Source organism: Equus asinus, chromosome 5, assembly GCF_041296235.1.
Source record: "Equus asinus isolate D_3611 breed Donkey chromosome 5, EquAss-T2T_v2, whole genome shotgun sequence".
NCBI classification, from domain to species: Eukaryota; Metazoa; Chordata; class Mammalia; order Perissodactyla; family Equidae; genus Equus; species Equus asinus.
In genome coordinates, this window is record NC_091794.1 from 14571409 (window position 1) to 14590396 (window position 18988).

Below are 18988 nucleotides of genomic sequence, written 5' to 3' on the forward strand. Positions count from 1 at the left end.
TTCTCTATATTTGATTATAACATTTGTACAATTTTTATGTTTAAATCATCATTACATCTGGATGGTTTTCTTTCCTGGTACGGTGTGAAGTATGGCCCTAATGCTATTTTTTCCATATGAACTTTGAATGTCTCAGCATCATTTATTGAATGAGCTATCATTTTTCCTAATTTGCAATGTCACATTTACATATAGTAGATCACTGTGTATTTAGATCTGCTACTGGATTCAAGCCTGTTCCATTGACGTATTTTTTCCTAATTCTATTCTAATTCCATGTTATTTGATTATTATGGATTTGTAGCGTGTCTTACTACCTAGTAGGGTAAACATTGCCTCACTGTTTTTTTCCCTCATATTTTCATTTGTGGTAAAATATACAAAATATAAAACTTACAATCTTAACCATTTTTAAGTGAGCAGTTCACGTGTTAAGTACATTCACATAGTGCAGCCAACAGCACTATTCATTTCCAGAAGGCTTGTCATCTTGCGAAACTGAAACTCTATACCCATTAAACAATAATTCCCCATTCTTCCCTCCCCGCAGTTCTATAGAAAGTTCTATAGAAAGTAGAAACCACTATTCTACTTTCTGTCTTTAAGATTTTTACTGCTCTAAGTACCTCACACAAATGGAATCATACCGTATTTGTCTTTTTGTGATCGTCTTATTTCACTTAGTATAATGTCCTCAAGGTTCATCTGCGCTGCAGTATATGTCAGAATTTCCTTCCTTTTTAAGGCTGAATAATATTCTATTGTATATTCCACATTTTGCTTACCCATTCTTCCGTCAATGAACATTCGGGTTGCTTCCTTGTTTTAGCTCTTGTGAACAATGCTGCTATAAACATGGGTATACAAATATCTCTTTGAGATCTTGCTTTTCAATTTTTTAAAGTATATTCTCAGAAGTGGAATTGCTGGCTGTTATGGTAGTTCTATTTTTAATTTTCTGAGGAAGTGCCATACTGTTTTCTACCGTGGCTATACCATTTTACATTCCCACCAACAGTGCACCAGGGTTTTTGTTTTTGTTTTTTTGTAATAGCCATCCCAACTGGCATCATGGTGTCTCTCATTGTAGTTTTGATTTGCATTTCCTTAATGATTAGTAAATGATTAGTGATGTTAAGCATCTTTTCATGTGCTTATTGGTCATTTGCATATCTTCTTTGGAGAAATATCTATCCAAGATCTTTGCCTATTTTCGAATTGGGCTGTTTGGTTTTTGTTGTTGAGTTTTAGTTCTCTCTATGTTTTGGATATTAATTCCTTCTCAGATACATGCTTTGCAAATATTTTCTCCCACCCTGTGGATTGCCTTTTTATTCTGTTGATAGTGTCTTTTGATGCACATGAGACACCTCATGTGCATTTTAAAACATTTTTTAATTTTCATAAAGTGCAATTTGTCTATTTTTTCTTTTGTTGCCTGTGCCTTTGTCATTTCCAAGAAATCATTGCCAAATCCTGTGTCATGAAGTTTTTGCCCTATGTTTTCTTCTAAGAGTTTTAGTTTTAGGTCTTACATTTAGGTCACGGATTCACTTTAAAATTAATTTTTGTATATGGTGTTAGGTAAGGATCCAACTTCTTTCTTTTGCATGTGGATATCCAGTTTTCCTAGAAATAGCATGTAGTTGGATTGCATCTTTTTTTAAATTTTTATTTATTTTCTTTTTATTGAGGTCATAATTGGATCATACTTTTTAACCATTATGCCAATCTTTGTGTTTTGATTGGAGAGTTTAATCCATTTACCTTTAATTAATTACTGATTAGGAACCATTTACTTCTGTTGTTTTACCATTTTTTTCTACATGCCTTATAGTTTTTTTGTCCCTCATTCCCTGCATTATTATCTTCTTCTATACTTAGTTGATTTTTTGTAGTGAAACATTTAAATTCCTTTCTCATTTATTTTTGTGTATATTCTTTAGTTCTTTTCTTTTTGGCTACCATGGAGATTACATTTAACATTCTAGAGTATAACACTCTAATTTGACTTTATACCAGCTTACCTTCCACAACATAAAAAACTCTACTCCTTTTATAACTCCATTCTCACCCCTTTCAGTTGTTGCTGTCACAAAATTACATCTTCATACATTATGTGTCCAAAAACGTAAACAAATAATTTTTTAAATGCATTAGTCTCTTAAATTATGCAGAAAACAAAATGTGGAGTTACAAGCCCAAGTAATAATAATACTAACTTTTAGACTAATAATTGTTTTTTGAAAATGTATTAGTCTCAAATCATGCAGACAACAAAAAGTGGAGTTACACACCATTATTAGAATAATGCCTCGGGTGGTGAACATGATGTAATGTATACAGAATTCAAAATATGATGTACATCCAAAAAAAACAAAAATTAAAAAAAAGAAATAAAAAAAGAATAACGTCAGCTTTTATAAATGCCTATATATATACCTTTACTGAGATCTTTATTTCTTCATATGGATTTGAGTTATTGCCTAGTGTTCTTTCTTAAAGATTGGCACCCGGGCTAACAACTGTTGCCGATCTTTTTTTTTTTTTCTGCTTTATCTCCCCAAACCCCACCATACACAGTTGTGTATCTTAGTTGCAGTTCCTTCTAGTTGTGTGAGTTATTGTCTAGTGTTCTTTCATTTCAACCTGCAGGACTCCTTTTAGCATTTCTTTCAGGGCAGGTCTAGTGGTAATGAATTCCCTCAGCTTTTGTTTATCTGGGAATGTCTTAATTTATTCCTCACTTCTGAAGGACAGTTTTGCTGGATATGGGATTCTTGGCTGACATTTTTTCCCTTTCAGTACTTTGAATATAGCAGCCCATTTACTTCTGGTCTCCAAAGTTTCTGATGAGAAATCTGCTTATAATCTTGTTGAAGATAACTTGTATGTGATGAGTTGGTTCTCTCTTGCTGATTTCAAAATTCTGTCTCTGTCTTTCAATGGTTTGATTATAACATGTCTTAATATGGATCTCTTTGAGTTCATCCTACTTGGAGTTCACTGAGCTTCTTGAATGTTAATATTCATGTCTTTCATCCTATTTGGGACATTTTCAGCCACTATTTCTTCAAATATTCTCTCTGTCCCTTTCTCTCTCTCTTCTCCTTTTGGGACTCCCACAATGCATGTGTTGGTCCAGTTGATGGTGTTCCACAGGTCCCTTAGACTCTGTTCTCTTTTCTTCAGTTTTTCTTTTTGTTCCTCAGATGTGATAATTTTCATTGTCCTAACTTCAAGGTGACTGATTCTTTCTTCTGTCCGCTCAAATATGCCCTTCATTTCTTGCTACATGGGTATTATATATTTTATGTTAAGTTCATACTTAACGATTTAGAGTTTTTAACTGCTATTGTGAATAGAATATTTTTCTACATTTTCTTTAATTGGGGAAGAATTTTGAATATTGATCTTGTTTCTGGATATGCTATTAAATTATCTTATTAATTCTACAGCTTTTAAGTTAATTCCTTAGAATTTTAAATTAAACAATAAATAAGTAATAACAATTTTCTTCTCTTTCCAAAATTTCTGGCTCTCAAGTTCCTTTCTTTCCTTCTTGACTTGGCTAAGGCCTCCAGCACAGAATTCAAGACTTGGAAGGACACTGTTCATTCTTCTTTTGTTCCTGAATTTAATAGGAATATTTCTAAATGTTTTGCCATCCAATACAATGTTTGCTTCAGATTTTTAATAAATACTTTTTATCCAGTTAATATTCTCTTATTAACCTTGTAAGATTTCTTTGAACATTCTGATTGAAGGCTAAATTTTATCAAATTGTTTATCTTCTTTGGTCTATTAATAAGTGAGCTATTTAGCTATTTTGGGAGATAAAACTTTCTTAGTCACAGTATGTTATGCTTTTAATATATTGCCAGATTCAATTAGCTACTATTATGTTAAGAAGTTTTATATATGTAGTCACAAATATAATAGCTTTATGGAGTTTTTTTTCTTACAGTATTCTGAATTTGGGGAATAAATTTTGCACTTACAGAATGAGTTGGGATGCTCTCTATCTTTTCACATGTCATGGTACTATTTAAAGAACTTAGAGAAATGAAATGTAGTCAATTCTTACCCTATAGTTGAACCCTATAGTTCTTATACATTATGGTTTTTATGGGAAAAGTTGTTTCAGTGTCACAGATAATTTCCAGGAACATATTGATACCTACTCAAACCTAGGCTGAAGAATAGTTTCATCATACCCTTGATTTGGGAGGAAAGTATAGAAAGAGGTGGTCCCTCATTGTGGTAGGAAAGGAAAGAGAAGTTGACCACTGGAGCTTCAGGAAGGAATCTCTCTATGATGGGTGCTTTTCTTTAGAAAATTATTTTAAGTTAGATATTCATATCTTAGGGATGGCCTATATACAAAAGAGCCAAATGTAGGTCTGAAGATCATGGATGACCATATATCAAGTAAACATATTTGCTTTGAAAATATTCTATCTTACCTTATTAATTTCAGAGCCTTCAATTTTATGAATAATTCCTTTTAACCTGAAAACTCTAACGATTTCTCTAGCCAAACTGAGCATGACAAGAATCTCCTCCTTTGTTTTCATAGTGACAACAATTTCTGGGTGATCATACTCTAAGTAGCCTGCAAAACCACGAAATATTTTCAGAAGAAATAAGGACATTGTTTAAATATTTCAAGTGGACATTATGCTAATATTTCTGTTCTAAACCCATGGAGTAAAACCCTCAACACAGGGAATGGTATCTCCCCCTGATGAGGCCTCTGCAATCAATCATCATTCACCAGTAGTTGCAGAGTCCCGCCTGCCATTTTCTTGTTAGCAGCTCATACCTGTGCCTTAGCTCATGAGGGACAGACAACTCTAGTCCTAGCATTAACAATTATGCTGATCCACTTGCACTGGACACCGTGAGGCTCTTCTGGGCTCTAGGTCTGGAGTTCATGTTCAACTTTTCTATTCTGTTTAAATCAGGATTTTTGACTACTGACTGTGTGCTTAGATACGGCTTCTGATTAAGTCCTTTCACTCAGCCTGGGTCATTGTCCATCTACCCTGCCTGTATATCTAGATAACTCTTCCATCTCCCTGTTTTATCTGGATTACTGAATGTCCATGAGAGTTTCATCCACTTAGATTTTACACTTGCCTTTTTGTTGGTCATGACCTCTTGTCTGGCTTGACAACTACATGCCATGCAAGATCTCTCGAGTTTGGCCTCATACCCAGGCTTGCTGTATCCTTTTGCTGCCCACCAGCTGGGACCAAATCCTCTTCTCCTCACACATGAACATTATACTACAGGAATTTGTCTGTCCCACTCCTGGGATTTGTCCTGCACTGAGAGCATGACCTGGCATGACTCAGAGAATAGGCTGTTGTCATGTTTGGGCATTGAACCTCCCAGGAGTCATAACAGAGATCTGTGAGACTCTGTTCTGATTTCAACTCATTATAAAGCTTAAGTCCTCAGATGGCAGCTCTGTGGCAACTGGAAGGAAAAAGTAACTTCTTCCCTGTGTTGTGCAGAAAGGTATGTATACTTCTGGTATGAAAGAAAATAGAATTTATAAGGTGATAATAACGTGTAATCATGGCATGCTAATGTGTTTTCTTTAAACAGAAATTAAAAGCCCTTCACTGTGGTATAAGGCAGAGAGAATAAGTGTGGAGAGATAAAATTACATTATGCCCATCCAGCCAAAGATATGATCATGTGGACTGTTGAAGTTATTCACTTTATTATTAATGGTAAGTAGGTTTCCTAAGAGAGCAGTTTAGTTATCAAGACCATTGCCTCTCTGAAGTAGTGATAATAAGAGATGGTCATGCTGAATCTTTAGGGTGAGAGATACCTACCTAGTTCTTTCATAGCATGTCCTGTATTCCTCGTTAGCCTGCTTAATAACATCTACGGAACAAAAGAAGCGTTATCCCCATTGGAAAACAAACTCTCAAAAAAGGCCTTTACATTTGCAACTGATTGATTTTTAACCCAAATTAAGAACTTTAAAGAAAAATATGATGGAGAGCCTTTCAGAAATTAGAATTAAATTTTGTGCAGTGAATTTAATTTTGGTCCAGCAAGAGTGATGGAGAGGATATGTGGTATTAACTAGGCTGATTCTGAGAAGCCTGAAGGTGAGTCATATATTTTTCCTTAAAGTAACTTGCTTTAGGATGCTATCGATTCCAAAAAATGCGAGAATTGTAGATACTTTCCCATTCAACTTTATGAGAATCCCCAAATTTGGGAAACAGGGGCAGCTGCACCTTAAGTGAGGTAAGAGGTTTGGCCAAGCTGTGTAAGAGCAAAAATGAGGACTAAAACTGAGCAAAATCCTAGAGATTCAAATCATTTTGTATTTCCTATTGTGTACCCTCAGATTTCAGTGCTAAAAATGAGTGGTTAGAAAAGGTAACAAAATTCAGGAAAATAGCTTGAAAGTTACAGGTAGTGAAGAGAGGAAAGATACTGCTTTTTGCGTTCTCCTTTACATATTGAATGTTCAATTTTCTCAACTCCAAAGCTTTGGGCATGTAAAATATAGCACTCAAATGTTCTAAATTTCCTTGAAAGGTAAATATTTAATTCCATAGCTGACAAACTTGTGGCTATATATCAGTGTTAATCTGCCTCAACGGAGAAAATAAGAAATAAAATCTGGAACTTAGGCCCTAGAATTCCCTTTGCTGTTTACCATCTATGTGACTTTCAGCCTAAATAATTTAATGTCTCTTGGCTTCATTTTTTTCATGTGCAGAAATAAGGGAATTCAACAACTTTTCCCTCTAGATGACTTATTGTTACTTCTTCCCATTTGCCGGATCCCCATCCTTTACTTCTGTTACTATTTACTGTGGGAAAATCAGGAATAGAGAGAGAGAGAAGGAGCCTGCAGGAATTATGAGGAACCTCTGTTTGTTCAACATTGCCTTCACTTCTGATCCTCCAATATTTCCTATTTAATGCATCTGTAGCTTGACCGATCCTGGAATTTGCATCAAGAGGAGATGACCATTGCACATGTGTTTCATGATAGCTTCCAAGAGCCTTGTAACTTCCTAGTCACAGACATTTCAGTAAGGAGGCATTTGAGTAATCTAAACATAGACTAGTTTAAGCTTTTACAAAAATTACTTAGCAAACCAGGAGTCAAAGACCACATCTACATAAATAGACAGAAGACATTATAGGGGCAATGGAGGGGTGAAAGGAATAAATACTCTTCTTAGTATTTAAAGTTTTCCTCACCTTTTTAACCTGTTTAGAACTTGCAATCTGATCAATTATAGTCATTATGTCTGCTTCACCTTGGACATATCCTTTTAGTATAGCATACCTAAAGGACAGCTGATGACTCATCTTTTTATCTATTATTTGCAGCAACTTTGGTGTTACAAGCTGAAAAAACAGGACTATTATTTAATATAAATTGTACAAATGTTAGTTGATTATATGTTGATTAGTCTAAATTAAAATAGATAGTAAGATGAAATGGCATGCCCTCAACAGTAACTATAGTAACCTGTCAGGGTTCTTAGTTATTTTATTCACGTTATCTTTATAACTTCATGGCTTCAGCTATTTCCCTATAACTAATAATGTTGGGCCCCTATGTGAAGTTATGACTTTATTCTTTACTTATTTCCCTTATAGAGAATTAGATTCTATTTTCAACTGGTTTAAATACTTGGAAAACAATGTGATTAATCTGTGCTTAGGTCATAAAATGGCTGTCTATAAAGTACTGCCACTTTTACCTGCTAAATCTCCTACTAAACTTCCTACTAGATGGTTCATTTGGGTTAGAATCTGCCATACTCAGACTCCATGTTTGACCCCACAATTAACTTCTTGTTGTTCCTTTGCTGAGAGTTTCTGTCTACAGGTTATCTGTTACCAGAGTGCACTCCCCTAACTTCAGCAGAATTGGCTATTCCTATGTTTTCCAATCTATGCTTCACAATCTCTATACTCATATAGAAAACAAATAATTACCCATCATGCTTGTTATAGAAAGATGTATTAGACAAAGGTCATTTTTGATACTTCAATTTTATAATACAAATTTATATAATACAAAACGTATATTTTGTGGTTTCTTGATTTGTATAAATGTGTACTATTTGCTTTATCACTATGAATGGTTTGTATGTGTGTTTGTTTTGTTGATTTCCATCTTTTATTCCAGGTATCTGTAAGAATAAACAGTACTTTGGGGTTAATCTTTATTTACACTAATATGGAATGTTTCATGTGCTCTCTATTCAAAGGGAAAGCTGTGATGAGTATTTCTATACTTTTATAAGCTAAATAAATTCTAATATAATTTGGATATTCATAATATGTTACAAAACTTAATTTGTCAAAGGGATCTAAAATTTAAAATATAAACATCAGACCAACAGAGAGTGGAAGCCATAAAACTATAAACTGGTTTTAGTCCATATCTCACGAAGCAGTCAAGAGAAATTTGAAATTACACAATTTAACAGTTCTTTACCTTCAAAATGCGTAGTATGCGAAGAAGCCGAGCAATTTTTATAAAGACCATGGCTTGAATCAAATCAAAAGTATAATCAATGGAGTTTGTCTCAATAAGTATTACGTCTATGATGCCAACTAATGTAATTGCTAATTCAAATAGGTTCCAGGTATGTGAAACATATTTCTTCCTCATTGCTGCTATCTGTTGATTTAAAAAGAAATTATATTATCTTGTTTGTTTTTGTTTTACTACAGCATTTTCTACAATAACTAAAACATCACTTAGTTAGGTTTTTCTCTGATCTACCTTAAGACTCCACTTGTCTGAAATACTTGTAAGTGATCATAGTAATTTGAAATAAATGGTTAACATATTGAAGCATCTATTCCAAGGGAGAAAATATTCAAAATATCTACTAGTTTATGATCATTCATTCATTCATTCCTTCTTTATTTCAAAAAACTTTCATTGAAAACCTACTTATAGCTAAGAGAGCGGGAGATGTCAAAGACGATTGTGGATTTCAGCCTGGGAAATTAGTTTTCCAGTGGAACTTTGAAGGAAAAGTAGGTTCAGAGAAGATATATGTGTTTCGAATATGCTGTTTGAGATGTTGGCACAGTATTTTGTTAAAGAGATCCAGTCATCAGTTGTCTATATGGTGTGAGGCTCTGGATAAAATCTGAGCTGGAGATAGGAATTTGGGAGTCATTACACCATGGATGGCAGTAGATACCAGCGAAGTGCACAAGATAGCATGACCTATGAGGCTCTTTATTATTTAATTCACATCTATGTTTCTTGTCTCATTTCCCACATCCTCCACACAAATTTGACACCTCTCCAATCTCCACCCTGACCAACATATCCCTAAACTTCTGTCACTGGGCATGATGCTCCTTGCATGTGTCACAGTGTTGCCTCTAAGTTTCCCCTTGTTTCTATTTCCCGTTATGCTACGTATTCACGTATTTATTCTCTAGTTTGACTCCTATTCATTATTCAAAATTCAACTCATGCATCTGCTTTCCTCAAAAGTCTTTCTCCTCTGACCCTACTATTCTGTGTAAAAAACTCTTGTTTTTTCTCATAACACCCTGTGTGTTTCTGTATTATAATGTTTAAGATACTGATTTGTAATTTTGATTAATTTGTTTTCCTTTAGCAGCTTGGTCCCCCTACCCACTATGATTCAAAGAATGTGTAGGAGACAGACATATTCATGCCCCAGGGAAAGCCTATGCTCCATTATAAATTAAGAAATTGCCACGTTTATTAACAGACTCCTGTGTGTTTAGTGGTAGAGAGTCATTTCTCTTGAGTCTGCTCACATTTGGCTGGGCTGAGGAAATTCAGTGTCTGAATCTAGGAAGTAGAAGACCAGATCCTGGTCTTGTGAGGTCCTGCCCAAGTCACTGTTTAGCCTCTTGTAGACGTCTCATTTCCTTCTTATGGAAACAGAGTATATAGGTGGGGTCATTCTCTTAGGAACTTGAAAAAACAGGTATAAAAGTTAAGACTTTATCCAGATACCAAATATTCAGAAACATGAAGGAGTATTCTGGAGGTCACTAGAATAGAGTCACAGGAGAGGAAGAGCCTGGCATAAAAGGATAGCGTAGACTTCAAAGGAAGAGGGATTTGTTGAATATAAGGTTGTCAAAGAATGGCTGAAGTTCAGGTAATGCCAGCCTCTGGCTCTCGGATGCAGAAGAGTGATTACCCTTCCTCTGGGAAAGTTTCAAAAAACGCATTCCTCTAATAGGTTAAGGAATGTTTTGGGAAAATGTTGAAAATACAAGTATGGAATTCTAAGGCAGCACTGTATATTAGAAAGAAAACAGAGTTGGCCCCACGGCCAAGCGGTTAAGCTCGCGCTCTGCTTTGGTGGCCTAGGGTTTCGCCAGTTTGGACCGTGGGCGCGGACATGACATCACTCATCAGGCCATGCTGAGGCAGTGTCCCACATAGCACAACCAAAAGGACCACAACTAGAATATACAACTATGTACTGAGGGGCTTTGGGGAGAAGAAGAAAGAAAAAAAAACATTGGCAACAGATATTAGCTGAGGTGCCAATCTACAAAAAAAAAAAGAACACAAACTTTGAAGGACTGGATTCCAACTTTACTATTCATTAGCTGTGTGACCTTAGACAAGTTACACAACTTATCAGAGACTCAGGTCCCTCATCTATAAAATGCAAGGCATAAACACAATGGATATTTAAAAAGGCACAGTACAAAGAGGGCAGAACTGAACTAAATAGTAAAGAGAGTGAAGGAAATGATAAGTGAAGGCGAGTTTGCAGATTGAGCAGTGAGGATGAATCTTGACTTAAGTAGAAGGGAGAGTCAAGAATGGGATTGCACAGTTGAGAACATCCTTTCAGCTATGAAGTGTGATGACACCTCTGCAGTCCAGTTCTGCTGTCTTAAGTGGGCCTGATTGAATGAAGCGGTGGCTGTGATGGCTATGACAGCAGCTTACATTTGGCAAAGTACAAAGAATAATAGAGCTAGAGGGATCTTCATCTATCATTTAGGCCAACCCTGACATTTTCTAGAAGAACAAATGGAGGTTGGGAAAAGATCAGTAACTTGATAAACAGCTAACAGTTTGTCAGAGAAAAACAAAACCAGAGCCAAGTCTCCTGACTCCTGTTCAGTGCTCTTTCTACTATAGCATGTATTACATGATTTCTTTCCTTTTTTTTTGCTTTTTGGTGAGAAAGAAGGGCCCTAAGCTAACATTCGGTGCCTATCTTCCTCTTTTTACTTGAGGAAGATTGTCCCTGAGCTAACATCTGTGCCAATCTTCCTCTATTTTGTATGTGGGATGCTGCCACAGCATGGCTTGATGATGGTGTCTAGGTCAGCAACCAGGATCCAAACCCGTGAATCCTGGGCTGCTGAAGTGGAGTGCGTGAACTTAACCACTATGCCACTGGGCTGGCCTCCATATTAAATGATTTTAGGGAACACCTCACTAACCCTAATTGTCTTGTTTTTTACTCTTAGTTATATGAAATCTCCTATGGTCTTTCCAACTAACTTGGAATTTTTTTACATACAGTGTGATTGAATGTAAATCTATCCCCACCTTCAAATATCATGGCTCAGCAGTAGCATTTAAATTTTCCAGTAAAGATTTGAAAGTCATTTATTTTGTCCAAATATAAGATTTAAATTCATCTATTTAAATCTTTTTGCTAAAAATATTTTATATTACAACTTGAACCATCTGACACAATATTATCAGTTTGTGAGTGTATATTTTCATTATTTAACAACTACGCTTATATTGGACTTAAAAAATCAAATTATGAAATGATTTCAAATATAATTGAATACCTAATAATATACCTATCCAACAGTATATCTGTCTAGTACAAAAATAATGAAATGACCAACCACGTACTCACCACCCTGCTAAGTTTAAGAACACTGCCAACACCTTTGAAACTCACTCTAGGTCCCTTTGACACACACCATTTTAAAATTTATTTCTGCAAATACAAACTCAGTCCTTAAAGTATATATATTTTCTATTGATTTACCCTAAGAAATCATCTTTAAAAATTAAAGCTTGTTTGAGAAGTGAGGGAGAATTTCATACACTCCTTTAGAAAACTGTCTGTAGCTAATGTTGAAAAATGAAGTTGGGAAATCTTCCTCTTAGAAAAATAACACATTCACACACACACACACACACACACACACACACACACACAGTTAGATTACCTTAAGTAGGGCCTCCAAGATATAAAATGCAAGAAAAGAGTAGTTAGAATGTCTTAATTCCTGCTCGTAGATAGTATTTAACCCGGGTATCCAAGAAATTATAATAGGAAACAAATTCATTAGTATCACAAGGTATCCAACGTACTCGAATTCATCAGTAAATACTATTTTATGGCATATACGAAGAAAGAAATGTCTGTAAAAAAAGAGAGAGTTTTATCTGATAAAAGAATCACATTGGATTATTTTTATCATATGCTCAGTTCTGTTCTAATCATCAATAGCTACAGAGCCCAGCTTAATTCTGGGAAGTTGTCATCATTACCTAAAATTTCTGGCATCCTACTTCAGACACTGTCCTACGAATTTCCTCCTCTGAGAAGGGAACCTTTGTACACTGCTGGTGGGAGTGCAAACTGGTGCAGCCACTATGGAAAACAGTATGGAGTTTCCTCAGAAAATTAAACATAGATTTACAGCATGATACAGCTATTTTACCACTGGGTATTTATCCAAAGAACTTGAAAACAGAAATGCATAAAGTTACATGCAGCCTGATGTTCACCGTAGCATAATTCACAATAGCCGAGACTTGGAAGCAACCTAGGTGCCCATCAAGGGACGAATGGATAAAGAAGATGTGGTATTTATACACAATGGAATACTACTCAGCCATAAGAAATGATGGAATCTGCCCATTTGTGACAACATAGATGGACCTTGAGGGTATTATGTTAAGTGAGATGAGTCAGAGGAAGAAAGTCAAATACCGTATGATCTCACTCATAAGCAGAAGACAAAAACGACAAACACATAGCAACAGAAGATTGGATTGGTAGTTACCAGGGAAGGGGGAGGGAGGAGAGCAAAAGAGGTGATTAGGCACATGTGTACGGTGATGGATGGTAATTAGTCTTTGGGTGGTGAATGTGAAGTAATCTACATGGAATTCGAAATATATTACGATGTACACCTGAAATTTATGCAATGTTATAAACCAATGTTAATGAAATAAAAAAAATAATAAAATAAAAAATTAAAAATAAAAGGATTGGTTTACCAAATAAAAAAATACAAAAAAGTTAAAAAATAAATAAATAAAATAAAATACATAAGCCAATGGGATGTGATGGCTTCTCAGTGGAAAAAAAAATCCTCCTTTGCTAAATGTCTTGAAGCTGGTTTCTCCTCTTTCTTTCTCACATTCTTCACCTCTCATTCATTTTTACTTTTACTTTTAATAGAAATACTTTTGGTTACAAGACAGGGATAATTCAAGCTGGAAATATTAAAAAACAAAACAAAACAGAGGGAATCTCTCCCACCTTCCAATAATTTCACTTCACAAGGATGACTACTATTAACAATTTGAATATTGTTCCAATTTTTTTAATATCATCACTATCGAAAAACACAAAATAAGTTATATCATACATATTGTCTTGTAAGTTTTGTTTTCTCTTAATAGTTATCACGAGCATCTTTCTTTGTCAAGGCATAAAATCTGGAACGGATCTGAGGATGTGTGGTAGCAGAACAGTGTGGGTCCACATTTTATCAAAAAATTTAAATTAATGAATATGCTTTAAAAAATAGTTTTCATACCAAGTATGCTAGAGAGTGGAATTGTAGATGAGAGGATTTTTACGTTAAGCATTTTAATTTTATTTTTTAAATATTCAAGTAGTATAATCACGGATTATTATTGGTAAAACTCAAATGAAGCGATTACTCAATTACAGATTGACGATTGGGTAAGTGCTCAGTCGCTTTCCCATTCTCAGAGATAGATCTGTGTTATTTATGATCCAAAAATTTTACAACTTGGGCCTTATTTAAGAAGAAGGTGAAACTATGAATACATGGATGATCCTGTCATCAAATTGCCAGGGACCTCCAAGGCCTCAGGCAGTGCCCAGGTGAGAGAGAAGCCACAGAGTGTAGGCCTTGTTGACTGCACGGTAACACAGCCTCTGCCCTTCTCAGTCCTCTCTCCAGACTGCTTTTCTTTTCTTTCTTTTATCTTTATTTCAGCTCTATTGAGGTATAATTGACATATAAAATTGTAGATATTTAAAGTGTACAACATGGTGGTTTGATATACATACAGATTGTGAGAACATTCCCCACACCTAGTTAATGAACACATCCATTACCTCACATAATTATCTTTTTTGGAGGGTGAGACCATTTACATTCTACTCTCTTAGCAAATTTCAATTATACAATACAGTGTTATCAGCTATAGTCACCAGGCTGTACATTAGGTCCTCACGCCATACTCAGGTTATAGCTGAACGTTTGTAACCTTTTACCAAACTGTACCAATATATATAATATATTCTTTATCTGTTCATCCGTTGATGTACACTTAGGTTATGTCCATATCTTGGCTATTGTGAATAATCCTGCAATGAAGAAGAGAGTGCAGATATCTCTTTGATATCCTGCTTTTATTTCCTTTGGATATATACCCAGAAGTGGGATTGCTGAATCATATGGTAGTCCTATTTTTAATTTTTGAAGAACCTCCATACTGTGTTCTATAGTGGCTGCACCAATTTACATTCCCACCAACAGTGTACATGGGTTCCATTTTCTCCACATCCATCCTCACCAACATTTATTATCTTTTGTCCTTTTGAGGGTAGGCATTCTAACAGGTGTGAGGTGATAGCTCCTTGTGGTTTTGATTTGCCTTTCTCTGATAGTGATGTTAAGCACCTTTTCATGTATCCGTTGACCATTTGTATGTCTCCTTTGGAAAACTGTGTATTTAGTTCCTCTGTTCATTTTTAAAATCATATTGCTTGTTTTCTTTTGGCTGTTGAGTTGCATGAGTTCTTGAAATATTTTGGATGTTAACCCCTTGTCATGTATATGAATTGCAAATATTTTCTCCCGTTCCATAGGTTGCCTTTTCATTTTGTTGACGGTTTCCTTTGCTGTGCAGAAGCTTGTTAGTTTGATGTAGTCACACTGGATTTTTGTTTTTGTTGCCTTTGCTTTTGGTGTCAAATCCAAAAAGTCATTGTAAAGACAGATATCAAGGAGCTTACCCCCATGTTTTTTCTAGTTTTATGGTGTCAGGTCTTATGTTCAAGTCTTTACTCTATTCTGAGTTGACTTTTGTTTATGGTGTAAAATAGTGGTCTAGTTTCATTCCTTTGCATGTGGCTGTGCAGTTTCCCCAACACCATTTATTGAAGAGACTATCATTTTCCTATTGTGTAGTCTAGGCTCCTTTGTCATAAATTAATTGACCATACATTCATGGTTTTATTTCTGGGTTCTCTATTTTGTTCCATTGACCTGTGTGTCTGTTTTTATGCCAACGCCTACTATTTGATTACTACAACTTTGTAATATAGTTTAAAACCAACAAGTGTGATACCTCCAGTTTGTTCTTCTTTCTCAGAATTGCTTTGGTTATTCAGGGTCTTTTGTAGTTCTGTACAAGTTTTTGGATTTTTAAAAATTTTTGTAAAAAATGTCATTGGAAGTTTGATAGGGATTGCATTGAATCTGTAGATTGTTTTGGGTAATTGGATATTTTAACAAAATTAGTTCTTCTGATCTATGAGCACAGAATATATTTCCATTTATTTGTGTCTTCTTCAGTTTCTCTCATCAATGTCTTATAGTATTCAGTGTACAGGTCTTTCACCTCCCTGGTTAGATTTATTCCTAGATATTTTACTCTTTCTGATGCAATTTTAAATGGGATTGTTTGCTTAGCTTCTGTTTCTGCTAGTTTGTTATTAGTGTATAGAAATGTTACTGATTTTTCTATATCGATTTTGTATCCTGTGACTTTACTGAATTTGTTTATTAGTTCTAACAGGTTTTGATGGAGGCTTTAGGGCTGTCTATATATAATATTATGTCATCTGCAAATAGAGACAGTTTTACTTCTTCCTTTCTGATTTGGTTGCCTTTTATTTCTTTTTCTTGTCTAATTGCTCTGGCTAGGACTTCCACTACTATGTTGAATAAGGTGGTGAGAGTAGGCATCCTTGTCTTCTTCCTGATCTTAGAGGAAAAACTGTCAGCTTCTCATCCTTGAGTATGATGTTAGCTGTGGGCTTGCCATACATAGCCTTTATTATGTTTAGGTACATTCCCTCTATACCCAGTTTGTTGAGAATTTTTATCATGCATGATGTTGAATTTTGTCAAATGCTTCTTCTGCATCTATTGAGATGATCATATGATTTTTATTCTCATTTTCTTAACGTGTTGTATAACATTAATTGATTTGAGGATGGTGAACCATCCTTACATCCCTGGAATAAATTCCACTTGATCATGGTATATGACCATTTAAATGTATTATTGAATTTGGTCTGTTAATATTTTATTGAGGATTTTTGCATCTAGGGATATTGGCCTATAATTTTATTTTCTTGTAATGTCCTTGTTTGGTTTTGGTATCAGGGTAATGCTCACCTTGTAAAACAGGTATGGGTGTATTCCTTCCTCTTGTATTTTTTGGAAGAGTCTGAGAAGGATTGATATTAATTTTTCATTAAATGTTTGATAGAAGCCACCAGTGGAGCCTTCTGGTCCTAGGCTTGTTTGTTGGGAGGTTTATTATTACTGATTCTATATATTTACTAGTAATTGACCTGTTGAAATTTTCTATTTCTTCCTGAATCAGAGTTGGAAGTTGTATGGTCTAGGAATTTATACATTTCTTCTGGCTTGTCCAGTTTGTTGGTGCATAATTTTTCACAGTAGTCTCTTATGATTCTTTGCATTTGTGTAGTATCAATTGTAATATCTCCTCCTTCATTTCTATTTGTATTTGTTTGAGTCTTCTTTCTCTTTTCTTGATAAGCCTAGCTAAAGGTGTGTGTATTTTGTTTATCTTTTCAAGAAAACAGCTCTTAGTTTCATTGATCTTTTCTATTGTCTTTTTAGTCTCTACTTTGTTTATTTCCACTCTGATCTTTGTTATTTCCTTCTTTCTACTACCTTTGGGCTTAATTTGTCCTTTTCTAGTTCGTTGAACTGTAAAGTTAGGTTATTTATTTGAGATCTTTCTTGCTTCTTAATGTAGGTGTTTATTGCTATGAACTTCCCTCTTAGAACTGTTTTTGCTTCATTCCATAACTTTTGATGTGTTGTAGTTTTTTTTAAAGATTGGCACCTGAGCTAACAACTATTGCCAATCTTTTTTTCTGCTTTTTCTCCCCAAATCTCCCCAGTACATAGCTGCATATATATTTTTTAGTTTTGGGTCCTTCTAGTTGTGTCATGTGGGATGCCGCCTCAGCATGGCCTGAGGAGGCCCACACCTGGGATCTGAAGCGGTGAAACTCTGGGCCACCAAAGCGGAGTTCGCGAACTTAACCACTTGGCCACAGGGCTGACCCCTGGTGTGTTGTATTTTCATTTTCATTTTTCTCAAGATATTTTTTTATTCTCCTTTTGATTTATTCTTCGACCCATTGGTTGTTTAGTAGCATGTTGTTTAATCTCCACATATTTGTGAGTTTTCCAGTTTTCTCTTTGTACTTGATTTCTAATTTCATATCATTTTAGTCAGAAAAGATGTTTCATATCATTTCAATCTTCTTAAATTTATTAAGACTTGTTTTGTGGCTTAGCATATGATCTGTTCTCTGTGCACTTGAGAAGAAAGTGTATGTTCTGCTGCTGTTGGATGAGATGTTTTGTAAATATCTGTTAGGTCCATCTGGTCTAAACTGTAGTTTAGATCTGATGTTTCCTTATTGATTTTCTGTCCAGGTGATCTACCCATTGTTTAAAGTGGGGTGTTGAAGTGCCCTACAATATTGTTTTGCTGTCTATTTCTCCCTCTAGATCTGCTAATATTTGCTTTATATATTTAGGTGCTCCTATGTTGGGTGAATAATATTTACAAATGTTATATTCTCTCATTGGATTGACCCCTTTATCATTATATAATTGTATATAATGATATAATTATGTCATGATAGCATCATATAATTATTTGTCTCATTACAGTCTTTGTCATAAAGTCTATTTTGTCTGATACTTCAGTTTTATTTTGGTTTCCATTTGCATGGAACATCTTTTTTCCATCACTTCACTCTCAGCCTGTGTGTGTCCTAAAACTGAAATGAGTCTCTTCTAGGCAGTGTATAGTTGTATCATTTTTTTAAAATCCATTCAGTCACTCTGTGTCTTTTGATTGGAGAATTTAGTCTATTTACATTTAAAGTAATTATTGATAGATATGGATTTACTATTGCCATTTTGATTATTGTTTTCTGGCTAATTTGTAATTCTTTTGTGCCTATCTTCTTTTGCTTTCCATCTTTCTGACTTGACAATTTTCTGTAGTGGTATGCTTATATTCCTTTCTCTCTATCTTCTGTTTATCTACTATAGGCTTTTACTTTGTGGTTACCACAAGGCTTATGTAAAACATCTTTTATTTATAACAATCTATTTTAACTTTGCTGTGTAGAGTATTCTTGGTTAGCAGAGTTTTTTTCCTCTCAGTACTTTGACTATATCATGACACTGTCTTCTGGCCTGCAAAATTTCTGCTGAAAAATCTGATAGTCTTATGGGAGGTTCCCTTCTACATAACAAGTTTTTTTTCTCTTGATGCTTTTAAGATTCTCTCCTTATCTTTAACTTTTGACAATTTAATTATATAATGTGTCTCAGTGTAGGTCTCTGGAATCATTGTATTTGGAACTCTCTGAGTTTCTTGGATCTGGATATCTGTTTCTTTCTCCAAGTTAGGGAAGTTTTCAGCCAT

The 18988-nt window shown here is 34.9% G+C and overlaps 1 protein-coding gene across 1 annotated transcript in view; it reads right to left on the reverse strand.

Moving 5' to 3' along the window:
* Positions 1-18988, reverse strand: part of SLC9C1 (solute carrier family 9 member C1) — a 91759-nt gene that overhangs the window by 13438 nt on the left and 59333 nt on the right. Inside the window, exons 16-20 of the mRNA XM_070508529.1 lie at positions 12229-12424; positions 8501-8686; positions 7249-7398; positions 5853-5904; positions 4467-4615 (exon numbers count right to left, since the gene is read on the reverse strand). Of these exons, the coding sequence (XP_070364630.1) occupies positions 4467-4615; positions 5853-5904; positions 7249-7398; positions 8501-8686; positions 12229-12424 (733 nt within the window). The remainder of the gene's footprint in view (positions 1-4466; positions 4616-5852; positions 5905-7248; positions 7399-8500; positions 8687-12228; positions 12425-18988) is intronic.